This window comes from Lutra lutra, chromosome 4 (genome assembly GCF_902655055.1).
Source record: "Lutra lutra chromosome 4, mLutLut1.2, whole genome shotgun sequence".
NCBI lineage: Eukaryota > Metazoa > Chordata > Mammalia > Carnivora > Mustelidae > Lutra > Lutra lutra.
The window spans coordinates 182,962,340-182,985,888 of record NC_062281.1 but is presented as its reverse complement, the minus strand read 5'-3'; the positions used below and the strand labels follow the sequence as shown (position 1 = coordinate 182,985,888).

At 47.9% G+C, this 23,549-nt stretch overlaps 1 protein-coding gene across 2 annotated transcripts in view; it reads left to right on the top strand.

Annotated features, from left to right (window-relative positions):
- Positions 1-21,317, top strand: part of CDA (cytidine deaminase) — a 30,691-nt gene extending 9,374 nt beyond the window's left edge. The window contains exons 2-5 of one of the 2 annotated variants that reach the window (XM_047727792.1): positions 2,821-2,932; positions 9,974-10,031; positions 19,947-20,029; positions 21,213-21,317. In XM_047727792.1, the coding sequence (XP_047583748.1) occupies positions 2,821-2,932; positions 9,974-10,031; positions 19,947-19,997 (221 nt within the window). In that variant the 3' untranslated portion in view covers positions 19,998-20,029; positions 21,213-21,317. Of the gene's footprint in view, positions 1-2,820; positions 2,933-9,973; positions 10,032-13,457; positions 13,968-19,946; positions 20,030-21,212 lie in introns of those variants that run through there. The other variant, XM_047727791.1, reaches the window with a different exon arrangement.
- The last annotated feature ends 2,232 nt before the right edge of the window (positions 21,318-23,549 follow it).

The window sequence follows — 23,549 nt, the reverse complement described above, 5'->3', positions numbered from 1 at the left end:
CAAATAAGTAAATAAAATCTTTAAAAAAAAAGAGAGAGAGAGAGAGAGAGAGGCGACCCAAAGTCCCCACCCAGTCACGGCATCCAGCTCCAAGAGTGGAATCCCAGGGCTGTTCAGTCTCCTTCCTGAGATGTGGATGTGGTCCTGCTGGCCTAGTGGCCCAAAATCTAAAAGTAATCACCCACACACCAGTTCCCATTCACTCCCACAATATTCAGTGCAGAGAAGAAGCAGGAAAGAGTAGGAAAGGATAACCACTATCAAATCTTCTGATCAGAAAAGGGAAGAACAGGGAGCACACAGTGGCCACCAGTCCATGCAGTTATCAGTTCTGCTGGGCAAGAAGTGTGAAGGCTCCCTGCCCTGGTACACACTCTCTTACCTTTCTGCCCTGAGGGTAACTGTCCACTCTCTACAGTGGCCCCAGGCTTTGCCCTCTGGGAGCTGCTTCCTTGACTATCCTAACCTCAGCCACACATCTGAAGTGCCTTTGGGGGAGAATTCCCCCCATCTTGGGTGCATACAACTCTCTCAGCTCACTTCTGACGGTGGGGTTTTGGGGACCTAAGGGTTTCTTTTGGGATTAAACAATCACAGGATTTTACAGAGCAGACTTTTGGCTTCTCTGGGCTAGCCAGTTCTGTGAAACACTTAGAAACCTCCTGGTTTATTTGCTTCCAGTCTCTTCCGTACAAGAGTACCATACTCAAAGATCCTTTCTGGGCATAGTTCTTAAGCCTACCAACTCCCTTTTTTTAGTAACTGGCTTCCCTGTTTGGCCCATCCCTGCTGCGTTGTTTTGATAATGGCCCCCTTGAGGCCCCAAAACAATAGACTGGGTAAGAAGGTGTCACTCTTCATCAGATCTTTGCCATGGGGCTGATTCCCAATTGTCAGGTAGTAAATCCTAATGGTATGTAGCACAGTCTGCTTCTCAGGTTATTAAAGGATGCGGCGTTACCAAATAACCTGCCACAGAGTAACAAGGGCCATCAGCTTTCCACAGGGCCATGCCTGTTTTCCCATTCACGTCGCCCAACTGCTAAGCCAAGGCCATTATTTTTTTTTTCTTAAGGTTTTATTTCTTTTGTCAGAGAGCACAAGCCAGGGGAGTGGCAGGTCAAGGAAGGAGTAGGTAGAGGGAGAAACAGGCTCCTAAAAAGCCAGGCACCCAATGCGGGACTTGATCCTAGAACCCTGGGATCATGACCTGTGCAGAAGGCAGACACAACTGACTGAGCCACCCAGACGTCCCAAGACTATGTATTTTAGATGTTTGCTTTTTCAAGGCTGCATTTCACTCTCATTACCAATTTCTCTATCAGTTAGGTGTAGGTTAAAGCAGCTGTAACAAAAATTCCCAAACACAATGACTCCAACATGACAGGATTCTCTTTTATTCTCACATAACAACTCAGAGTAGACCGTTGTGCCAGGGCAAACAGGTGATTCGACTCTGCTGCATGAGTTGGACCAGGGTCCCGAGTGCTTTCTGTCCTCTTGCTTCTCCATCCCTATGACCATAAAGGACACAGCCAGAGCTGTCCCAACTCCCCCCAGCCTGGAGAACATAAAAGAAAGGAGCCAAAGGCTATCCATCTCTTTACCAAAAATGTGATCCTGAAGTTTCCCATCTCGCTTTGGGCCACACCCGCTGACCAAAACTTAGTCGCATGGTTGTACTGTGCTGCCGAGGTATCCAGCAAATACGGTCTCTAGCTGAGCGGCCGTGTGAGCAGCCATATTGGCTTACGTACTTACTTCTTACTTAACGCAAGAAGGAGAGGGGCACCTGGGTGGCGGTTAAGGCTCTGCTTTGGGTCATGATCTTCGGGTCTGGCATGGTCAGGTCGTGATTTCAGGGTTCTGAGATCGAGCCCCACATCAGGCCCCCTACTCAGTGTTTCTCCCTCTCCCCCTCCTCCCTCTCTCCCCACTTGTGCATGGGTGACTCACACCTGTCCGTGCTCTCTCTCGCTAATAAATAAATAAAATATTTTTTTTAAAAAGGAAGAAGGAGAAAATAAATCCTGGGGGGCAATTGATAATCTCTGCCTCAGAAAGAAAGGCAAGCCATGAAGAGTGACACAGACCACATCCCGACAGTCAGGGGGAAGCCCACTTTCTGCAGCGATTATCTCCGTGAAAATGGGGAGTTTGTTAGTCAGTCAGTCTGGCTATGCCAGTGTTTTGTGTCCTGGGAACAGGCTTTGCCCATTGTTCCCCAGGGACACTCCTGGGAGGGACACTGGGGAGGACTCTCTGACTGTGGGCTCTGCCACCAAGCAGCCGGCCGCCCCTTGGAGGGCTGGGATTGCCTGAAGGCTTGTGCAATCACAGACACCTTTTGCAAAGCTTGGGAGTTCCTTGTTTGCTAGTGTGTTGGATTTGACAGTTCGTTTTGTAACACGACTCAAATAGCATTCACTTGAACTCTGAGAGCGGGTAAACACCACCAAAATTCTGCCCAGACCCAATCGTTGAACCTTCTGTCTCTTAGATCCAGGCCTGGGGGAGTTCTGCTCAGCCTCTTAAGCCATGGCATCTCCCTTGACCTTTGCTGGGGAGGTGGGGCTGTGCTGCCCCTGCTCCCAGGCTATGCTTCAAGATGGAGGTATTGGGTGAGTGACAAGGGTCGGAATGCTGGGAAGGGCCATAGCAGTAGCAGGGGTTCACCGAGTCTCCCAGTGCTTCCTGTCAAGCTGTCCTCTCTGAGTAATAGTGTTCTCCCTGCGCTGGAATGGGGCAAGCCTCTTCCGCAACACCTGCCACGGGAAGTGGTTCTGCTGGAAATGCCACTGGGTTTTCCTCTCTTCTCAGGGTGCAACATAGAAAACATCTGCTACCCGTTGGGCGTCTGTGCGGAGCGGACGGCAATCCAGAAGGCAATCTCAGAAGGACACAGAGAGTTCAGGGCCATCGCTATCTCCAGGTAAGGGGTGGGAAAGGAAGGTTGCAGCCGTATGCATCCATCTGTTTGGCCAACGCTAACCACACATGTTATCCATCCATTCATTCATCTAACACATTTATTCTGTACTTCCTATGTGCCAGGCACTGTCGGGCTTGGCTGAGTGCTGAGAATAGAGAGAAAAATCAGAAATGGACTCTGCCCAGGATGCCTGGGATGGTTCAGTCAGTTAGGCAACTGCCTTCAGCTCAGGTCATGATCTCAGGGTCTTGGAATCAAGTCCTGCATCGGACTCCTTGCTCAGAGGAGAGCCTACTTCTCCCTCTGCCTGCCACTTCCCCTGCTTGTGCGTGGTCTCTCTCTCTCTTCCTCCCACAAATAAATAAATAAAACCTTTAAAAAAAAAAAAAGAAAGAAATGGACTCTGCCCTCAGTGAGCCCAGAGCAGATAAACAACCAAAGTATCTTTAGCTTAAGGGTAGGTGTGGTTTTTGTTCTAATAACAGCGCAGACTACAACAGGATGCCCGCAAGCCACAACAGAAAGGCAGCATAGAAACCTAAAGCTGGAGGGACCTAAGAATCACCTGATATAGACTCCCTGGCCACGACCCTATTTTACAGATGGACACACAGACCCAGCGAGGTTGGGTGACTTCCCTGGGAATTCGTGGCAAAGCTGGGAGGATCCCAGATCTCTGCAGCCTCACTCTGGGCTCATTCCACACAACCATGCTATGCCGAGAAGTCAAACACCCTTCCCCACTCTCATTGAGCTGCCTCAGGGATCCCTCACTGGGAGAGGTGACTGCTACACTTGGCATTCCCCACCTCTGAGTGCCAGGAAGCAGGCTACCAAGACAAGCTGGTGGGGTGACAGCCAGGTCAACCCGGGTTACAGTTCACACTAATCAGATTCCATTCGGGTCCTGACTGAACAAAAGCATTAATCAACTCTCTGTACATGCTCCAACATAAATAACCAGGTTCCTGCAGCCACTCCGGAAAACAGCATGGAGGTTCCTCAAAAAGTTGAAAATAGAGCTATCCTATGACCCAGCAGTTGCACTACTGGGTATTTACCCTAAAGATACAAATGTAGTGATCCGAAGGGGCACATGCACCCCAATGTTTATAGCAGCAATGTCCACCATAGCCAAACTATGGAAAGAGCCTAGATGTCCATCAACAGATGAATGGATAAAGAAGATCCGGTGTTGGGGCACCTGGGTGGCTCAGTGGGTTAAGACCTCTGCCTTCGGCTCAGGTCATGATCCCAGGGTCCTGGGATCGAGCCCCGCATCAGGCTCTCTGCTCAGCAGAGAGCCTGCTTCCTCCTATCTCTCTCTGCCTGCTTCTCTGCCTACTTGTGATCTCTGTCAAATAAATAAATAAAATCTTAAAAAAAAAAAAGATCCGGTGTGTGTGTGTGTGTATATATATATATATACACACACATATATACATACACACACACATAAACACACACACACACATATACATATACACAGTGGAATACTATGCAGCCATCAAAAAACCCCGAACGAAATCTTGCCATTTCCAATGACATGGCTAGAACTAGAGGGTATTATGCTAAGCGAAGTAAATCAATCAGAGAAAGACATTTATCCTATGATCTCACCGATTTGAAGAATTTGAGAAACAAGACAGAGGATCAGCGAGGAAGGGAGGGAGAAATGAAACAAGGTGAAACCAGAGAGGGAAACAAACCTTAAGAGACTCTTGGTCTCAGGAAACAAACTGAGGGTTGCTGGAGTGGAGAGGGATGGGGGTGCTGGGTGATGAACATGGCGGAGGGTATGTGCTATGGTGAGTGCTGCAAATTGTGTAAGACTGATGAATCACAGACTCACCCCTGAAACAAAGAACACATTATATGTTAATTTAATAATAAATAAATAAATATCAAGGCTCCCATATGTGGACCCTCACAGAACATTCACTGAGTTCTTGTCATAGGTCATAGGATAGCTCTGTTGGCCCCAGACCTAGGCAAGGTGGCGTCAGGATTTGAGCACGGATGGGCCTTTCACTCCCTCAGACTCTGTTCCCCTTCCGGTTTGATGGTGAATTGCTCTTGTGTGCACCTTTGCATTGTCTGAGGACAAGTTCTCTTTTATTACTCTTTTTTTTTTTTTTCAAGATTTTATTTATTTATTTATTTATTTGGGAGGAGTGCGAGTTGGGGGAGGGAGAATCTCCAGCAGACTCCCTGCCGAGCGTGAAACCCCACACAGGGCTCAATGTCATGACCCTGAGATCATGACCTGAGCCCAAATCAAGAGTCCAGGAGGCTTAACCCATGGAGCCACCCAGATGCCCCCAAGAGAGTTTTCTCAGCAGAGTAATGGTGTGGGGGAGATGCCACGGGAAATGTTTAATCTACCCAGAGAGCGACTGCAAGGCTGACCAGACGTTGGTCTTTCAGGACCTCCAGGTGCCTGGGTCACAGACGAGGAGTGCACTACCCCTCCCTCGTGGTGGCCCTGCAGGGCCTTGTGGGCAGAAATGCAGGGACTTAGCACAATGCCCTGCAGGGGCCACATGGTAGAAACAACCCCCATTTCTTTTTCCTTTTTTCTTTTTTTTAAGATTTTACCTATTTACTCGACAGACAGAGATCACAAGTAGGCAGAGAGGCAAGCAGAGAGGGAGAGAGGGGAGGAAGCAGGCTCCCTGCTGAGCAGAGAGCCTGATGCAGGGCTTGATCCTATGACCCTAGGATCATGACCTGAGCCGAAGGCAGAGGCTTTAACCCACTGAGCCACCCAGTTGCCCCCAAGCCCCTGTTTCTTTATAGGATCCTAAACTTTGCCTCAGTCTGGCCCCAAAGTGGACCAGGCTATTGAAGTCTATTTTCCTGAGCGACTGGAGCCAAGGGGGGCTGACGGAGAAGGGCCCAGCTTCCCAGAGCCTTCCCTTGTCACCACGGTCTGTCCTGGCTCCCCTTCAGCTTAGGGAGGAATAAATGAGGCTGTGCTGGGAACATTTTGTGCAGATGAGCAGAGCTCAGGATGTGGATTACACTTAATTTAAAAGTAGGGTGTGGGAAAATAACTCATACAAAGCTGATCCAAGAAAATGATGGTATTCTGGGTGAAAAGGAGGCCAAAGTCAGCAAAAGAGGATAAGAAAAAGGACTGGGTATCACTCGTGATGATTAGCAAATGTCCTTATTTACATTAAACCTGCATTTTTCTAGCACCCAACTGCTCTGCTCCAGGGATCCAGCCTGTCCCAGCGTCCCTGAGCCAGAAATGCAGCCATTATTACATTAATGACTTGGTAAATTGGGTACGTGGGTTTGCAGAATGAGTGGAAAGTGCCAGCTCCCTTGTTAACTAACACTGATGGGTGTGAAGAGTTTCAGAGAGCCCCTTCGAGAGCTCCAGGACGTGTGGAGCTCCAGAATGTGGAGCCCAGGATGGGATTTTGCTAACAGGAAGCTAAGCTTGTCCCAGGGTGGGCCCCAGTGTAGGCATCAAAGGCGATCGTTTTCCAGCCCGTCGCCGCATCTGATAAGGATGGTCCCAGCGTGTGAGCAGATAGATGGTCCCAGCGTGTGAGCAGAATCAGCACAAATACAGAAACTGTTGATCCCAGCACAATGCGGGAGAGGTCGATGTTCCGCTGCACCAACCATATTTTGGGGCGTGTCTTCTCCCAAGCTTTCGATTCTTACTCTTGACAGGAAGATTGAGTAATGGTTAAAAACCCTGGTTCCGAGGTTAGTGAGACCTGGGTAACCCTGTTTCACTGCTTTTCGTCCCTAGCATGGAGAAGATTGACACACACACCCTGGGCTGTCACCACACGACAGGAAGTGATTTCTGTACAGGTCCTGGCACAGAGTATGCAACACAGCTACTGTTTTCACTTTATCCTTATGACTTTTGCAAGCTGCAAAACTCCCAAAGGCAGAACCCGCAAATCCTGGATTCAGATTTTGATCCTGCTAGCTCTGTGACCTTGGGCAGGTCATGTCATCTTCCACGACCTATAACATGAGGATGATAAGGGGCGCCTGGGTGGCTCAGTGGGTTAAGCCGCTGCCTTCGGCTCAGGTCATGATCCCAGTTCCTGGGTTCGAGCCCCACATTGGGCTCTCTGCTCAGCAGGGAGCCTGTTTCCTCCTCTCTCTCTGCCTGCCTCTCTGCTTACTTGTGATTTCTCTCTGTCAAATAAATAAATAAAATCTTAAAAAAAAAAAAAAAAAAAAACATGAGGATGATAAGACTACCTACATAGCCCCTACCTTATGGGGTTGTTAGGGGATTAAATGAGTTCGTGACCCTGAAGTCCTTAGCATAGGAGCCCGGCACAGAGAAGTGCAACGTAAGGGGAAGCCAGTACTGTTACCAGGCTCTCTCTCAGCCTAAGAGCTATGTTGCCTGGAAGTGATTTCTTCTGACCTTTGAAGCCAAAGCCAAGTCCAACTTCCTGGTTGAATGCATGTTCACCCACCCCCTTGAAGACCCTAATGCCGGTCACCTTGTCCAGGGAACTGTCCTTTGGATAGCTGGCCATGCATATCACAAGACTGAGAAAGGGAGTGGTGAGCTTGGCAGAGGCCAGATTATACAAGGCCTTACAAGGCATGGAAGGGAGGCTGAATTTCAATCAGAACTCCTCTACCATGGTCTTTTTTTTTTTTTTTAAGATTTATTTATTTTAGGGGAGATGACACAGAGAGAAGGGGAGATGGAGAGGGAGAGAATCTGAAGCCGACTACCTGCTGAGTGTGGAACCTGACGTGGGGCTCAATCTCACAACTCCGAGATCATGACCTGTGCCGAAATCAAGAGTCAGAGGTTCAACCAACCGAGGCACCCAGGGGTCCCCGTCCTCTCCCATGGTCTTAACCACAGCCTGCCTGTTTGGAAGTATTAACATGCAGACTTTATCTCCTCTTCCAAACAGTAAGATCCCTGAAGATAGAGATTCTCCAATTGGTCTTTGTTGCTCCTTTCCCGTGCCCGTCTGGTATGGTCAACATGTATGGGAAAAAGTAAAAAATAACACAGAATCCAGCCTCCAAAGAGCTTCTGGAAGGCTCTGGCTGCAACACCCATCACCTGGTAATCATAAGGGTTCATTTGGCTCAGTGTGCATCCTGGGTCACAGGTCCCTACCCTCTCACATCCCCGTGGCCTTTTGTTCTGAAGCTGGGAGCCTGCTCAGAAAGGACTCACCTTTCCATGCAGCAGAACCTTTCTTTGGAACCCCACATATGAAAGGGAGTTACGAGGATTCAATGAAATAACACATTATCACTGTCTCTTCCCTCAGCTGCTTTATGCCATCCCTACCATCTGTGTCTATCTCCACCTCATGCATTGTTGGTTGGTTCGTTAGTCAATTATCTGGCTTCTCTCAGTAGTCCTGACTCCCGAGTGCAATGAGTTTTGTCTGTTTTGCTCATTGCTATATCCCCAGCGCCAACAGGGCCTGGCACAATGCACCAATAAACATTTGTCAGTTAAAATGAGATAATTCATTTAAGTGCTTTGCAGGATGCCTGGAACCCTCCAGGCACATATTAAATAATATGGTAATCATTGCCAACATATATATGATAAGTTAATTTTAAATTATATGTAAGTTATATATAATAAATCTATATGAGGAGGTACTAAAATGAAGACAGAGCTAATACGTGTAAAGGAATGAGTGCCCAGTAGTATAGGCAGTAGTGATACGTGTAGACCACTCTAAGGTTTACAAAGCCCTTGGCACACTTTTTTTTTTTAAGATTTTTTATTTATTTATTTGACAGAGAGAAAGATCACAAGGAGGCAGAGAGGCAGGCAGAGAGAGAGGGGGAAGCAGGCTCCCTGCTGAGCAGACAGCCTGATGTGGGGCTCGATCCCAGGACCCTGAGATCATGACCTGAGCCGAAGGCAGAGGCTTAACACACTGAGCCACCCAGGCACCCTGCCCTTGGCACACTTTATCTCATTTTGTCTTCCAGCATTCCTGCAAAGTAGATGCCATGATTCCCTACATGTTACAGGCAAAGAAATGCACATTGAAAGGGTTAAAATGACTTGGTTAAAGTCACACATGGTTAGCGAAAGGAGGAGCCACCAAAAACCAAAACTGAAGTCCTGTGTCCTTGCAGAGGTGGGTCGAGAAGAGCAAGGACGATGGTGGTAGCGGACATAACCGCTGGTGCTCCAGCAGGCTTGGCGGTCCCTACTGTTAAACTCACCTTCCTTAAGTGCCACTCCTCATCCTGCTCAAAGCTAGAGGACTGCCTGTAGGTGGCTCCTTTCTGAGAGGCCAACCCTTGGCTGTAAGCATCTCTTCCCTAGACTTCTCAGATGCCAAGAGCCTGTTTTACCCTTTGACTCACATGTCTTATTTTTTTGCATGCCACAGGGCCTTCGCACATACTATTTCTGTTGCCTGCAGCACAGAAAAACATGGGGCTTCGGCCTAGCACCTCTGTTAGTTACTTCATTTCACTGAACCTGTTTTCTTGCAGATAAAATGGTCATTCTGACACTCAGGTTGCACTGAGAATTCAAAGAAATAATAGATAGCCAATGCCTGGTACAGATCTTGGCACACAGTAGCTGCTTGCTAATGGTGACTTAGGAATGCTCCATTTTTTCCAAGGACAGGACCAAATGCTATCTCCTCCACAAAATATTCTCTATTGTTCCCCTGTCAGGGATTGTCTCCTCTTAGAGTACGTTCTTAACGCGTTTTGTTTAAAATGATAATTCATCCAGGTGTCTGCTTGTTCACTGGGCTGAGCAGACTCCTGAAGGCCAGAGACACATTCCTCTTAACCTTTGTATCCCTGGAATGTGGGTGACAGTGAGTGTTTTGTGTCCCCGGTGTGTGGGTGACAGTAAGTGCTCACTAAACGTTTCCCAAAGGCACTGATGAAAACGACACACCTCTGGTTGGAAACTGCCTGGTGGGGTGGGGTGTGACCTCATCCAGAGCTGGGCAGAGCCTTGGGGCCTGATCTCCACAGCTGTCCTCATGCCTCAGGAGAGACTGATCCGGGTTTGATTCTCTGTCCCCACAGTGACCTGCAAGATGACTTTATCTCACCCTGCGGAGCCTGCAGGCAAGTCATGAGAGAGGTAAGCACCTTGCCTTTCTGGAAAAGGTACACCAGGTGCATCCCTGGCGTCCCTGGCCTCCCAGGCTGCCAGCCAGGACACATAGCTACCGTTCTGTGTGCCCTGTTGGCCGACAAGCTTGCCCAAGCTTGCATGAATCGCTGGAAATTATTCCTTCACACAACAGCCACTGGAGTGTCTGCTGTGTGCTGAGCACTGAGCTAGGGCTGGGGAGACAGCAGTGAGCAGACAAGCCAGGCCTTGTCCTCATAGTTCACAGTCTAGTGCAAGAGACAGACAACAAACAAGGAGCAAAATAAACAGTTTCTGAGAATGATGAGGACTATGGAGAAAAGAGTGCAGAGAAAGGAATCCGAGGTCAACAAACACTGGTCCAGGGCAAATCCAGCCCGGTCCCTTTACTATTGTAAATAAAGTTTTATTGGCACACAGCCCCGTCCATTCCTGTACGTTTTGTCTGTAGCCGCTTTGGCCCTACAACAGCACAGCTGGACAGTTACAAGGAAGCCCTGTGGCCTGCAGAGTCTAAAATAGTTCCTGTCTGGCCTGTTACAGAAAAATAGTTTGCCCGCCGCTGCTTTAGATAGCCAGGAAGGGCCTGTCTTGGAGGAGGACATCGGCGCAGAGATATAAATAATAAAAAATGAGGCAGACAAAGGTCTAGAGAAGATTTCCAGGCAAAGGAAGCAGCATGTTTAGTGCCCATACACTTGGTGAGTTTGATTAAGTCGTGAGAGGGCCAAAGAGGCTATAACAGTGAATAAGGAGGAGAAATGATGGGACTGACGGCCTTATAGGCCATGGGACAGAGGGTACACTGGATTCCAAAAAGAAAGGGAACTGAATTGTGCCCTTAGAAATGGTGAAAAGCATGGGGTGCCTGGGTGGCTCAGTGGGTTAAGCCTCTGCTTTCGGCTCAGGTCATGATCTCAGGGTCCTGGGATTGAGCCCCGCATCAGGCTCTCTGCTCAGCAGGGAGCCTGCTTCCCCCCCCCCCTCTGCCTGCCTCTCTGTCTACTTGTGATCTTTCTCTCTGTCAAATAAATAAATAAAATCTTAAAAGAAAAAAAAAGAAATGGTGAAAAGCAGATTCGATGAGTTCTTAATCTGGCTCAGTGGTAAGTTTTTTTGTGTGTATATGTACATTTGGGGAGTGTCAGTAGCTTTCCCAGGCTCCCCAAGAGGTCTGTGTCCCCCAGAGTCCCCAAAAGGTTAAAGCCACTGGCCTAGAGAATCCCACAGGCCCTTGAACTTCCAGGTGACATCATCAGCCCTTCTAAACACAGCATCTCATTTCATCTTGACCCCAGCCTATCAGGGAAGTGGCGGGGGGGGGGGGCGTTACTCCCACTTCCAGAGAAGTAAAATGGCCTGCCGAAGGACATGCAGCCAGATGGTGGCGAGCTGGCGTTCATGGTCAGTTCAGGCTCACTGCTTCTCACGGCCGTCTCCCTGCCTTTGTGGGTCTATAAACAAGACCAATTCCCTTGGGCCCTGGGGGAGATATAACAGTGCTTTGCAGACTAGGAGAACAGGAGCGCCTGGTGCCCTGGAGATGTCTGCTTTTGGAGCTGTTTACACCCTGGGAGAGAAGGGGTTGTTTGCTTTCATTTGCTTTTGTGCCCCGGGGTTTCAAAGCATTGCCTTCCGTGCAGACAGCTCCGTTGTTTTTCTGCTTCTTACCAGGCCTGCAAACCAGGCAGAGTTAGCAGCCCATGGTTCCTCAGTTCAGATGCAAATGCCGCCATAAAGGCATTGAATCCACAATATGGACTCCTCTCACGTTCCAGGGGCAGAAATGGCTGCCCAGCACCTTGTCGTGTCCAAGGCCATGTGAGGAAACCACCTCAGGGTGCCAGCTCCCTGGCTCCCCAGGCCCCGGCTTAGGCCAACTGCTCATTGCTGTTTTCCCCAAACAGATTAGATGTTGGCAAACGAGAGAAGGTGAATTTTAAAAAGCTAAAGGAGGGAGGGGCAGAACTGAAACCAAAAATGCAAATAACAAATGATGAATTGGGGGCCGAGGATGGGGCCCTCAGACTCGCCACCACTCAGGTTTCATCCATACCCTCAGGCAGAGCCTGCCAAGCAGAAAAATCTCCTTCCTTAAAGCATTAATTAAAAAAAAAAAAACGACAACAACCAGGGCGCCTGGGTGGCTCAGTGGGTTAAAGCCTCTGCCTTCGGCTCAGGTCATGATCCCAGGGTCCTGGGATCAAGCCCCACATCGGGCTTTCTGCTCGGTGGGGAGCCTGCTTCCCCTCCCACCTGCCTGCCTCTCTGCCTACTTGTGATCTCCGTCTGTCAAATAAATAAATAAAATCTTTAAAAAAAAAAAATCCAGAGACTGATCATGCCCCATAATAATGTGATTCAGACAGAAGCATGGAAAGCCATTAGGCTACTCAACACCAGTCAGTAAGAATGGCTTCCATTAACTGAGCACCTGCTGTGTGCCTTCTGTCCGTCATAAGTCTCACAACGCACGGCCGGGCCGAGCCCCAGTTTGCTAACTCCAGCTCTGCGGCCCTGCATCATGCACAGCTGTCTTCCTGCCCAGTACTTTCTTCTGTTCTTTTTTTTTTTTTTTAAGATTTTTATTTATTTATTAGACAGAGAGCTAGAGAGAGAGAGAGAGCACAAGTAGGCAGGCAGGCAGAGGGAGAGAGAGAAGCAGGCTCTGCTGAGCAGGGAACCCGATGCGGGACTCGATCCCAGGACCCTGGGATCATGACCCAAGCCAAAGGCAGCTGCCCATCCAACTGAGCCACCCAGGCACCCCACTTTCTCCTGTTCTTAAAGTCATTTCACATATCAAGATGCTGAGCCCCAGAGGATCTGATCATTTGCCCAAGATCAAACATCAAGCAACTTTTAGCTCCTGAGAGTAGAAGAGAAAGATGGGGAGACAGATGTGAGCTAAAATTTCTTCTTTGCTGGCTTTACCCTCTTAAGCGTAAAGTGGGGGTATGATAGCACGTACCACAAGAGCCGAGAGTAAAATCATGCATGGGCAGTATCTGGTGTGTAGTGAGCCGGGCCTGCACCTGCTCATGCTTGGGAGGCGTGGAGGACATGCTGGAGGGAAGCAGGGTTTTAGTTGTCGAATGTCCTGGCAGGAGGAGGTCTGGCCCTGGGGGTTACTGTTCCTGTAAAGCCCCGGGCAAGTCTCATCACAGAACAGAGTGCTTACTGCTCCTTAACAAAGTGCTGAGCACTGTTTTAATTGCTCAGTGGGCATTCTTGCATTGGCTCTGTCCTCAAGCTCTCTGGGCCAGGTATGATGACGGTCATCCCCACTTTACAGATGAGAAAACTGAGGCACAGAAAAGACCATTCTGCAGCTAGAGTCAGACTCAAATCAAGGTCAGTCCTAACCCCTCGGGCACGCTACCTCCCTCATGATGGCTTTGCTTCTTTTTCCAGTTTGGCACCAACTGGGCTGTCTACATGACCAAGCCAGATGGCACCTATGTTGTCAGGACAGTCCTGGAGCTGCTGCCTGCCCCCTTCGGGTCCATAGGCTGGCAAAAGATCCAGTGAGTTCGGGAAAATGCCCACTGCCTGGAAGAGCCTGGGTTTCCACATGTATTTAAGGGGACAGCTGCCCAGAGAACTTCATGAAGATGTTCTTACAGACCTGGAGACATCTGCCACGTGGACAGGGCTGGGCAGAGATGTCTTTTCCAAATGACACTCGAGCGCGGAGATCTTCACTGAAGCAATCAAAGGGTTTCATTCCATCCTGGGCCAACATCCCTCCTGGCAACCCACCTTGTCCTTCCTGGGACAGGAGCACCCATCCCTTCCTTTCCTTCCCAAGGGCCATCTTTAAAATTCCAGCCAAGTCTGGATTGCTTCCCTGTCAGCCTTCCCAAGGTTCTATACTGTTCTGAGCGACTTTTCTAATTATAGACCTCACAGAGTGCACGTTTTGCTCCGTCTCTGTCATTGTTCACAACTCTAAGGGTGACAGAGTGATTTGTCTTTTTAGAAAGACCTGGACACTTTCTGCTCGGGGAAAGTGGGACCGTGTACCCTTCGGTGTGGAGAGCTGGGTTTTCAGGCAACTTGCTCCTCCGGATGGGAGGCCCCACTGGGCTGGGCCAAACTGCCAGTGACCATTTCTAGAATCTAGAATTTTGGACTCAGGGTAGACCTGAGCACCTCTGGATGCTGTCCCCCTCTCCACGGCTGTATCTGAGTGATTCCAAAGTATAAGGGGAAAGGCAGGAGCTCGTCTAGACAGGGTAAAATGTATCTCTGGGGGTACCTGGGTGGCTTAGTGGGTTAAGCCTCTGCCTTGGGCTCGGGTCATGATCCCAGGGTCCTGGGATCAAGCCCCACATCGGGCTCTCTGCTCAGCAGGAAGCCTGCTTCCCTTCTTCTCTCTGCTTGCCTCTCTGCCTACTTGTGATATGTCTGTCAAATAAATCATAAAAATAAAATCTTTTAAAAAAAATGTATCTCTGAAGACCGACTGTGTGGTACTTCCCTATGGATTCTTTTTTCTTTTCTTTCCTCTTTTTTTTTTAAGACTTTATTTATCCATTTGACAGCTACACAGCAAGAAAGGGAACACAAGCGGGGTGGGGAGGGGGGAAGTGGGAGAGGGAAAAGCAGGCCTCCCGCTGAGCAGGGAGCCTGACATGGGGCTCAATCCTGACCCTGGGATCATGACCTGAGCCAAAGGCAGACGCTTAACGTCCGAGCCACCCAAGGTGCCCGCATGGATTCTTTTTTTTTTTTTTTTTTTTTAATATTTATTTATTTGACAGAGAGACACAGCGAGAGAGGGAACACAAGCAGGGGGACGGGAGTGAGAGAGGGAGAAGCAGGCTTCCCACCAAGCCGGGAGCCCGATGCGGGGCTCAATCCCAGAACCCCGGGATCATGACCTGAGCCGAAGGCAGACGCTCAACGACTGAGCCACCCAGGTGCCCCCGCATGGATTCTTTTTATTTAAAGTGCCCAGCAGCTCACTGAAGTGGTTGTCTTCTTAGAGATGAGGGCACTGGGCTTCAGAGAGGTTGAGTGACTCACTCTAGGACTGTGCGAAAGCTCAGACCTGAACCCAGTTCTCAGAACTCTGAGTGTGATCTAGAAATAGTGCGTGATCTTTGCCAGGAGCTGTGCTAAGGCGTGTAACACATATGAAGGCTTATGTGAACCCTCATTCATCAAGCTCAAAGTGCATTGTCCTCATTTTACCAAGGAGCAAATAGAAGCTCAGAGAGGTAACGTCACTTGCCGAAAGTCACACAGCTAAAAGGCAGCAGAGCTGGAACTGGAGTCAGGTCTGTCTGATTCCAAGTGTTTTGTTGTTTCTGGTTTTTTTTCCATTCTCCTGCAGCTGAAGTTTGGCTGCCTTTGTATCTTTTACATGGCAAAAACTGCAAAGTGAAAGATGCGTAAGAAATAGTCTGTGCCCTTGAGGAACTAACTCACAGTCTGACAGAAGAGAGGTGTAAACAGGTCAAGTGCGCGGAAATATACACAGTGATCCAGGTGAGTACCAGATGCAAAGTGGGTACAGTCGAGGTGCCATGCTGCATTCTGGGGTGTGAGGAGGTTAGGGAGGGGACTATTGCATTGATGCATTGGTTATCAAACGTTGTCCGTCTGTCTGTCTTTTGCCCCTCTCTCTCATGCACACACACAGTTAGGAAGGTGCGGCCTCAGTAAGGAAGGGAGCCAGGCTGGCCCTCTAAAGGGGGCTGATGGCTCTGGGTGTACTCCCCTGGAAGTTGGCCTTGGGACCAGCCCCACTGGCTGAGTGAGAATAGAGCACAGATTTCTTCTTTCCTAGGCAAGCAAGTTGCTGGGGGCGCCAGTAGTGGACAGGCAAGTCACCCCTTTCCTGTGAGTCTTTCTACTCAGATCCAGAGCTCGTGGAAGTATTGCTGTCTGGCTTTTCCACAACACACCCAGACCTCCCTGCCGCCATCTTGGGAGGCAGGAACGTGGTCCCAGCATGGCTGCACGGCTTAGAAGTCGACTCTGCCTTTCTTTAGAAATGGTGGATGGGGTCTTGAGCTCAGTCTTCTGAATGTTCTCAATGAAGCAGGGTGGAGAAAGAAAAAAAAAGAAAGTTGAAAGAAAATGCACCAAGATGTTAACATCAGTTAAAATTCTGGTCAATGGGAATCTCAGTTCATGATTTGTTTTCTTTGTACATATCTGAATTTTTGAAAAATATTTTATGTATTTATTTGACAGAGAGAGACATAGCAAGAGAGGGAACACAATTGGGGGAGTGGGAGAGGGAGAAGCAGGCTTCCCGCCAAGCAGAGAGCCTGATGTCGGGGCTTGAGCCCAGCATGACAGACACTTAACGACTGAGCTACCCAGGTGCCCCCATATCTGAATTTTTTAAATTTCCAAAATGTTTTTAAGAACTTTAAAAAAATGAGAGAGCCCAATGGGTTTCAAGTTTGGAGCCAGCCAGCCTCCAAACTAGGCGGCTTTGGGCAAGCTGTTTGATTACTCTGAGACTCAATTTCCTCATCTCTAAGACAAGGATGATAGTGTCCACCCCATAGAATTGTTGTGCGGATTGAATGAAATCCTGAGCCCAGAGGTCGACCCTCAGTAAGCTCTTTTTGATGAAATCAGCCATGACTTTTATTAAGGGTGACAAATGTTGGTCCTTTGAGAAAAGATTTGATTTTTACCAACAAGCCCATCTACCTGTTCCTTTAACAATTATTGATCTGATGCCTACTGTGTTCTAGGGCTGGTGCCAAACCCTGGGGACACGGCGGTGAATAAGACAGATAAAATTCCTGCCCAGTTCTCAGTTTACCCCCTGGGAGATGAGATCTAAAGATTATAGGACGTCATGACAGTTACTGAGGGGAAGACAGCGCTCTGGGAGGAAAGCAGCCAGAGTGGAGCTTGTCTTAGAATGGGAGGGCAGCGCGGAGGAGGGATGGCAGCCAGACCACGAGAAGAGTCCTCCCATTAGGGAACAGAGCTGGGGAGGGGTGAAGAATGAGGACTGCCAGAAGCACCAAGTTCAGTGTCCTTAATACTTCCGTGGAGACAGACCGGGGAAGACAATCCTCAGAGATTCCAGAATTACTCAAACAATGTCCGCTTGGAAGAACAGGACTCACTTGGCTAGAGAGAGGCTGGGATGTTTGTTTAAAATAAAAGGATTCTCATTTTGTGTCCCCTGTTCTGAGGCCCTGTGAGTTCAGAGCAGCACATGCACTGTTATTCAGAGCTGTCTGTGTTTTTTAGGACTCTAAAGCAGAGTCCCAGATTCCCGTGGAAAAAAATGGAAGCATGTCTATTTCTGCGGCTCTTGACAACCGCTGCTAATTGCTCATGTAAAATAGAAGATTCTTGAGGATTTCCTTTTAGCGGGGAGGAAAGCACAGCTATAACTGACAGGTGCAAGGGGTACTTTGGGTGCCTAGGTCAGAAGTGAGTCTAGAAATTACTACTCATGAATAAATAATGGAATGGCCTATCTCTCACACTTAGAATTTTGTGTATGATTATGGACATAGAAACAACATGGAAAGAACATTCAATGTGTTACCCATATTTTTGAGGACTAGCGTAAGGGACAGTTAAGGGGAGGGGGATTAAAACCTCAGTGACTGAGCAGGAAAAAATAGGGCATAATGATTGCATTATGTACCTATTGCTGTGTAACAAATTATGCCCAAATCTTGCAGTAGCCTAGGACAACAAAAATGTATTATTTAACGGTTTCTGTAGGTCAGGACTCTGGGCAGCAGGGGGTCATTTGGCTCAAGGTCTTGTATAAGGCCGCAGTTTAGATGTCAGCCAGGGCTGTGGTCTCCCTTGAAGGTTTGACCAGTATTGGTCCACTTCGAAGCACACTCATGTGGTATTGACGGGATCCGGTTCCTGCGGACTGTTGCTGTTACTAGTCCTTGCTACATGAGCCTCTCTGCTGTAGGGCAACCTACAACACAGCAGCTGCCTTCCCACAGAACAAGTGAACAAGACAGCGGGAGAGAGTGAGCCAGACTCCTTTTGTAACCCAACCACAAAGGTGACATCCCATTCCTTTTGCCAAAACAAAGAAGCCATATAAAAATTCAGTAGCATTCCTGTAGCTTAAATACTATGGGGCCAATGCAGTAGTTGGTCCAGTGGTGGTGGGGAGGGGAGGCAAGGATGTGTGTAAGCTATTTGACATTCTGAACTGCTTCCTTCTGGCTCCTCTCTACCCACTCCCTCCTTCACTCCCAGGGGAGTGAGCACTGTGATTGGGAATTTAAAAGGATAGCTCAGCCCCTTCCCCTCTCCTCCCCCTTGGGGGCCAGGCTGTCCACAGAGGGCTGTCAGGCAAGGGCTAGAGAGCCAGCAGGCCCCACGCTGGGTGCTGGGGACCCAAGGTTTCAAAATCACAATCCCTGAACTAACAGAACTAACAGTTTAGAGGAAGAGACAGAGAGGAAGCATCCAGCCCAGTCTAGGAAAGGTCAAGGAAGTCTTCCCGGACTAGGTATGAACGGGGATTCTTTCAAAGAGGTAAGTCAAGACAGAGGCACCTGCATGTTGCTTGGGACATCTGCAAGTAACTCAATATTGCTGGGCCATAAATAAAGGTCAGGGAAGGGGGCCAAGAAGAAAGATGCCAGGGCCAAACAGAGAAGGACTTGCTGTACCAAGCCAAGGAGGCTGGGCTTTGAGGGGCAAAGGGCAAGGGCAAAGAGCCTGCAAAGGACTGTAATAGCAGGGGACATGGCCATGTTTCTACTTTGAGTTATCACTGCGGGGCAGCGAATTTATGGGACTTGAGCCACAGAGTGCTGAATTTCTGAGCAACACACCTTCTCCCTGACCTCCATCATGTTTTTCTCCATCTCGGCCAGACGAAACAGACACCCTTCTTCCCAATGAAGTCTCTCTGTCTTTCTCTCTTTCGCTCTGCCCATCATGGTCTGGCTCTAACCTCCAAAAACTGCAGCCCAGGAATTTCAAGCAGCCGGATTTTGATCTCATAGCAGCTTTGCTCTGTCAACAGTTTTAGAGAAAACTCCTCCACCTCTGCTGGCGATTTAGAGAGAGCATTTCTGAAATGGTCTGTGGATAAAGGATGTTGCTGCTCTGGGAAAATTTGTCTCCTGCCAGGAGGAGACAAAGAGCATGAAATGCTGTCAAAGGACGTTGTCCACAAGGGAAGGTCAAACATCCCTCAACACTTCTTTTTTTTTTTTTTTTAAGACTTGTCTTTTTCCATTTTTACACCAGCATCAGCTTTTTCTCCCCTGTGTCCTTTGGGGGAAGGTTAAGTGATGCTTCTTAGGAATATTACCAAAACAACACAGTCTTGTCACCTGGAGGGAAAAGGGTACAAGGAAGATGGAGGGATGCCACAGAGCTGTGTGTCAGAGAAGTGTCCTAGGGCTTCTCCAAGGACTCCCTCTTTTCTCCTCGAATTCCCGTGGCTGAACATAGCAAACCACGCCTGGTACAGAGTAGATATGTAATAAATGCTCTAGGGATGAAAGAGAAAGTGTACACAGACATCTCCGCAGAAGACCACATACCCCACACCCCTCCCCAACTTCATCGTCTTGGGATAGCACAGAAGAGACAGAAGAGGTTTCAGGAGGATGCCCTGAGACCTGAGACTTGGGGCCACTCTCGGAAGCCTTTTCCTTCTCAGGAGGACTGAGGGGGACGAGTGGAATCAGGGTCACAATCCCTAAGAAAGTCAGCTGCTGTGTCTCACCACATGAGACTGTTTCTCTGCCCCGAGAACAGAGAACACAAAACCCCTGTGATTTCTTGGGAAGCCTCTCATTTAGAAATCCACTCGCCTGCCCTTTCCATACAGAGGGAAGTGGAAGACTCGAGCTTTGTGCTGTGCTTGATTCAGACCTGTCAGAAGAAACATCGATTTTTTGTTTTGTTTTGTTTTTGTAGGAGAACTCTCTGTTGAACCAGAAAGTGCCACAGCCTCCAATGGAGGGCTAATTAATATCACTCTGGAGAGTTCCTTTCTGCAGGTGGGTAGGTTAAGCATCAAGGGCTGGCCAGGTGGTTTGCAGCTTAGGGGAACAAAACCAAAGGGGGACAACAAATGCCCTCTCTAATCAAAAACACTGATACAATGTCCCTATCCCTTCGGTGAATACCCCTTACAAGCTGGGTAATCATCACAAGCCTTAGGGTAAAATGTTCCATTCCTAGGAGAGTAAAGAAAACCCTTGTAGTTAAAACATTCAGTCTCTCTGAGAACCTCTTGTTCCTTCTCAGTAAACATTAAAGAGAAGGGCTGTAACGACAATGACACAGAGCAGATGAATAGATGTAAACTTCAAATGAGACCTCTGCCCTGACTAGGTTTCCATGGATCAGCCTGAGATTACTAGAGTGTGAAGTTTCTCCAACCTTCTCTTCCTTTGCTTTGTCCAAAGGGCAATTTCAATGGAGCGTTTAAAATTGTAACTTAAAATTCTCTGAGATCCACTGAAACGAAAAAGACAATACCTGATGTCTATGTGCCCCTAGAAAGAGGAAAGAAACTCATCTATGTATCTATGTATGTCTCGGGGCGCCAGTGTGGCTCAGTGGATTTAAACCTCTGCCTTCGGCTCAGGTCATGAACTCAGGGTCCTGGGATCAAGCCACAACAGGCTCTCTGCTCAATGGGGAGCCTGCTTCCCCCCTCTCTCTGCCTGCCTCTCTGCCTACTTGTGATCTCTGTCTGTCAAATGAATTTAAAAAAAAAAGTGATACATATCTATGTATGTCTCTCCCAAATTAATATGAAGGGGTGTCATCAGGGCCCTGCAATTTCTCCTGATAAAAGAGATCAGGGGCGCCTGGGTGGCTCAGTGGGTTAAAGCCTCTGTTTTCGGCTCAGGTCATGATCTCAGGGTCCAGGGATCGAGCCCCGAATCGGGCTCTCTCTGCTCAGCAGGGAGCCTGCTTCCCTGCCTCTCTGTGATCTCTCTCTCTGTCAAATAAATAAATAAAATCTTTAAAAAAAAAAAAAGAGAGAGAGAGAGTTCACAACACACACACACACACACACACACACACACACACACACACACACACTGCTGAGACAGTTGACTGACTACCTTTTCCTAGCCAGAGCCCCACCCTATGGCCAAGCAACCCTGGGGGTAGGTGATTGAAGAGTCCTTCCAGCATTAACATGTCCCCCTTGACTTCATATTTAAGGTGGAAGAAAGGGGTTGAAACATGTTGTTCTCTCTTGGTGTCCTGCCTCTCCCACCACACCATCATCAGGAGAATAGAAGAGAAGATGCTTCCTAATGTTGGCTGGCCCTAAGCAATGGTAATTCCCATCCTCTGTTTCAGAAAGAGGTTGACTCAGATGTGTGCTACTGCAGAGCAAAGTTCAACTCCAGGTTTATAATACAGCAAAGTTCATTATTAAAATGCATTTGTTGTTTGAAACCACTAAGTTCAAAGACAGTAAACTTTGTGAACTTTAACACACTATTCAAAATAAGTTCATTTTGGGGGGGCACCTGGGTGGCTCAGTTGTTAAGCATCTGCCTTCAGTTCAGGACATGATCCCAGGGTCCTGGGTTCCAGCCCTGCATCAGGCCCCCTGCTCAGCGGGAGGTCTGCTTCTCTCTCTTCCACTCTCCCTACTTGTGTTCCCTCTCTCACCATCTCTCTCTCTGTCAAATAAATAAAATCTCTAAAAAAAAAATCATTTTTTAAAAATTGAGACTGTGAGTTAGACCAAACTTTTCAAAGAAGTTCTCATGATGTTAAAAAGATGTTTATGTAAAATGTTTATTAAGATATTACATACAGAAAATTGCACAAGCCAGAGTGTAAATCTAGATGAACTTTCATCAAGTGAACATACCCAGATCAAGAAAGAGAATGTCACCAGCCCCAAAAGCCTCCTTGAGTCTGCTTCTAGTAACCAACTCCCCAGGCCAACTGCTCTCCTGACCTACTGTAGATCAGTTTCACCTGCCTTTGAACTTGATGCAGATGGAATCATAATAATCATTCCTTTCTATGTTTGCCTGCCTTCCCGATCAGTGTATTTATAAAATATATCCATGCCGTTGCACGTAGCTGTAGGTACTTTTAGGCTCTTTAGTAGTCCACTGGGTGAACATATAATTTACCCAGTCTGCTGTAGATGGCCATCTGAGTTTTTCCAGTTTTACACTATGAGAAATAGTGCTACTACAAACATTCTTGGGGAAATATATATCTATTCCTCTGGTCTATACCTAGGAGTGAAAAATACCAGGTTCCCATTTAATGCCTATGTTAGTTTCAACATGTTTAAATTCACCAATTCAAGGGTGCCTGGGTGGCTCAGTTAGTTAAGCATCTGCCTTCAGCTCAGATTATGATCCCAGCTCCTGGATGGAGCCTGGAGTTGCCTCCCTCCTCAGCAGAGAGCCTGCTTCTGCCTCTCCCCCTGCCCCCCTACTTGCGTGTGTGCTCTCTCTCTCTCTCTTTCAAATAAATAAATAAAATCTTTTAAAAATTCATTAATTCAAAGATGAAGCATTTTGCTGTTTTTACATTTACAGGCAAGCATTTTTACGTGCTAGCCTGCTATCCCTACTTACTGCACAGCGGGGAACCAGGGCTGTCAGGAAGGACCCATGGGAGCTCTGAAATAAATGGGTTGGGCTGTGTCTATTTACTCAAGCAACGGTGAGGTGGGTCTCAGGCCAGACAAATGTCTCCTTGCGGAGAGGCTCACCCACACCACACAAGCACTGAGCTATGTGGCCACGCCTACCCAAATGTTTCACACACCTCCCAGGGTCTCTTGCTCACAACCAGCCTTAGGGGTGAGGAATAGAGCTACCCATGATTACAGGGACATTTAAAAACTTACACCACATGGGGCACCTGGGTGGCTCAGTGAGTTAAAGCCTCTGCCTTGGGCTCAGGTCTTGATCTCAGGGTTCCTAGGATGGAGCCCCGCATCAGACTCTCTGCTCAGCGGGGAGCCTGCTTCTCTCTCTCTGCCTGCTGCTCTGCCTACTTGTGATTTCTGTCTGTCAAATAAATAAATAAAATCTTAAAAAAAAAAAAACTGACATCACCACAAAATATACATCTGAGGTTTGGCTTCATTTCTTGTTAAAGAATAACTCTCTGACCCAAATAAATTATGTAAACCGTGTTTGGATCCCAATCTGAATAACTATAAACCAAAATAAAAAGATGGGGAGATCTGAATATCAGCTGGAGAGTAAATGATATTCCGAAGTTCATGTTCATCTTTCTAGAGATGATAATAGTATGGTTAACGGGGTTTTTCTTTTAAAAGAACTCTTATCTCTTAGAGATAGCTACTGAAGTATTTATAAGTGAAATATAATGTCTGGGATTTGCTTTAAAGTAACGGTGGGAGGAGGGTTAGTAGGAAGGTATAAATGAATAAAATAATGGCTATTTGTCGGTAATCGTTGAAGCTGGATAACGGCTGTATGGGGCTCACTAAATTCTCTTTGTTGCGTATGTTTGAAATTTCCCATTAAAAACAAAGTCAAGGAAAGAAAA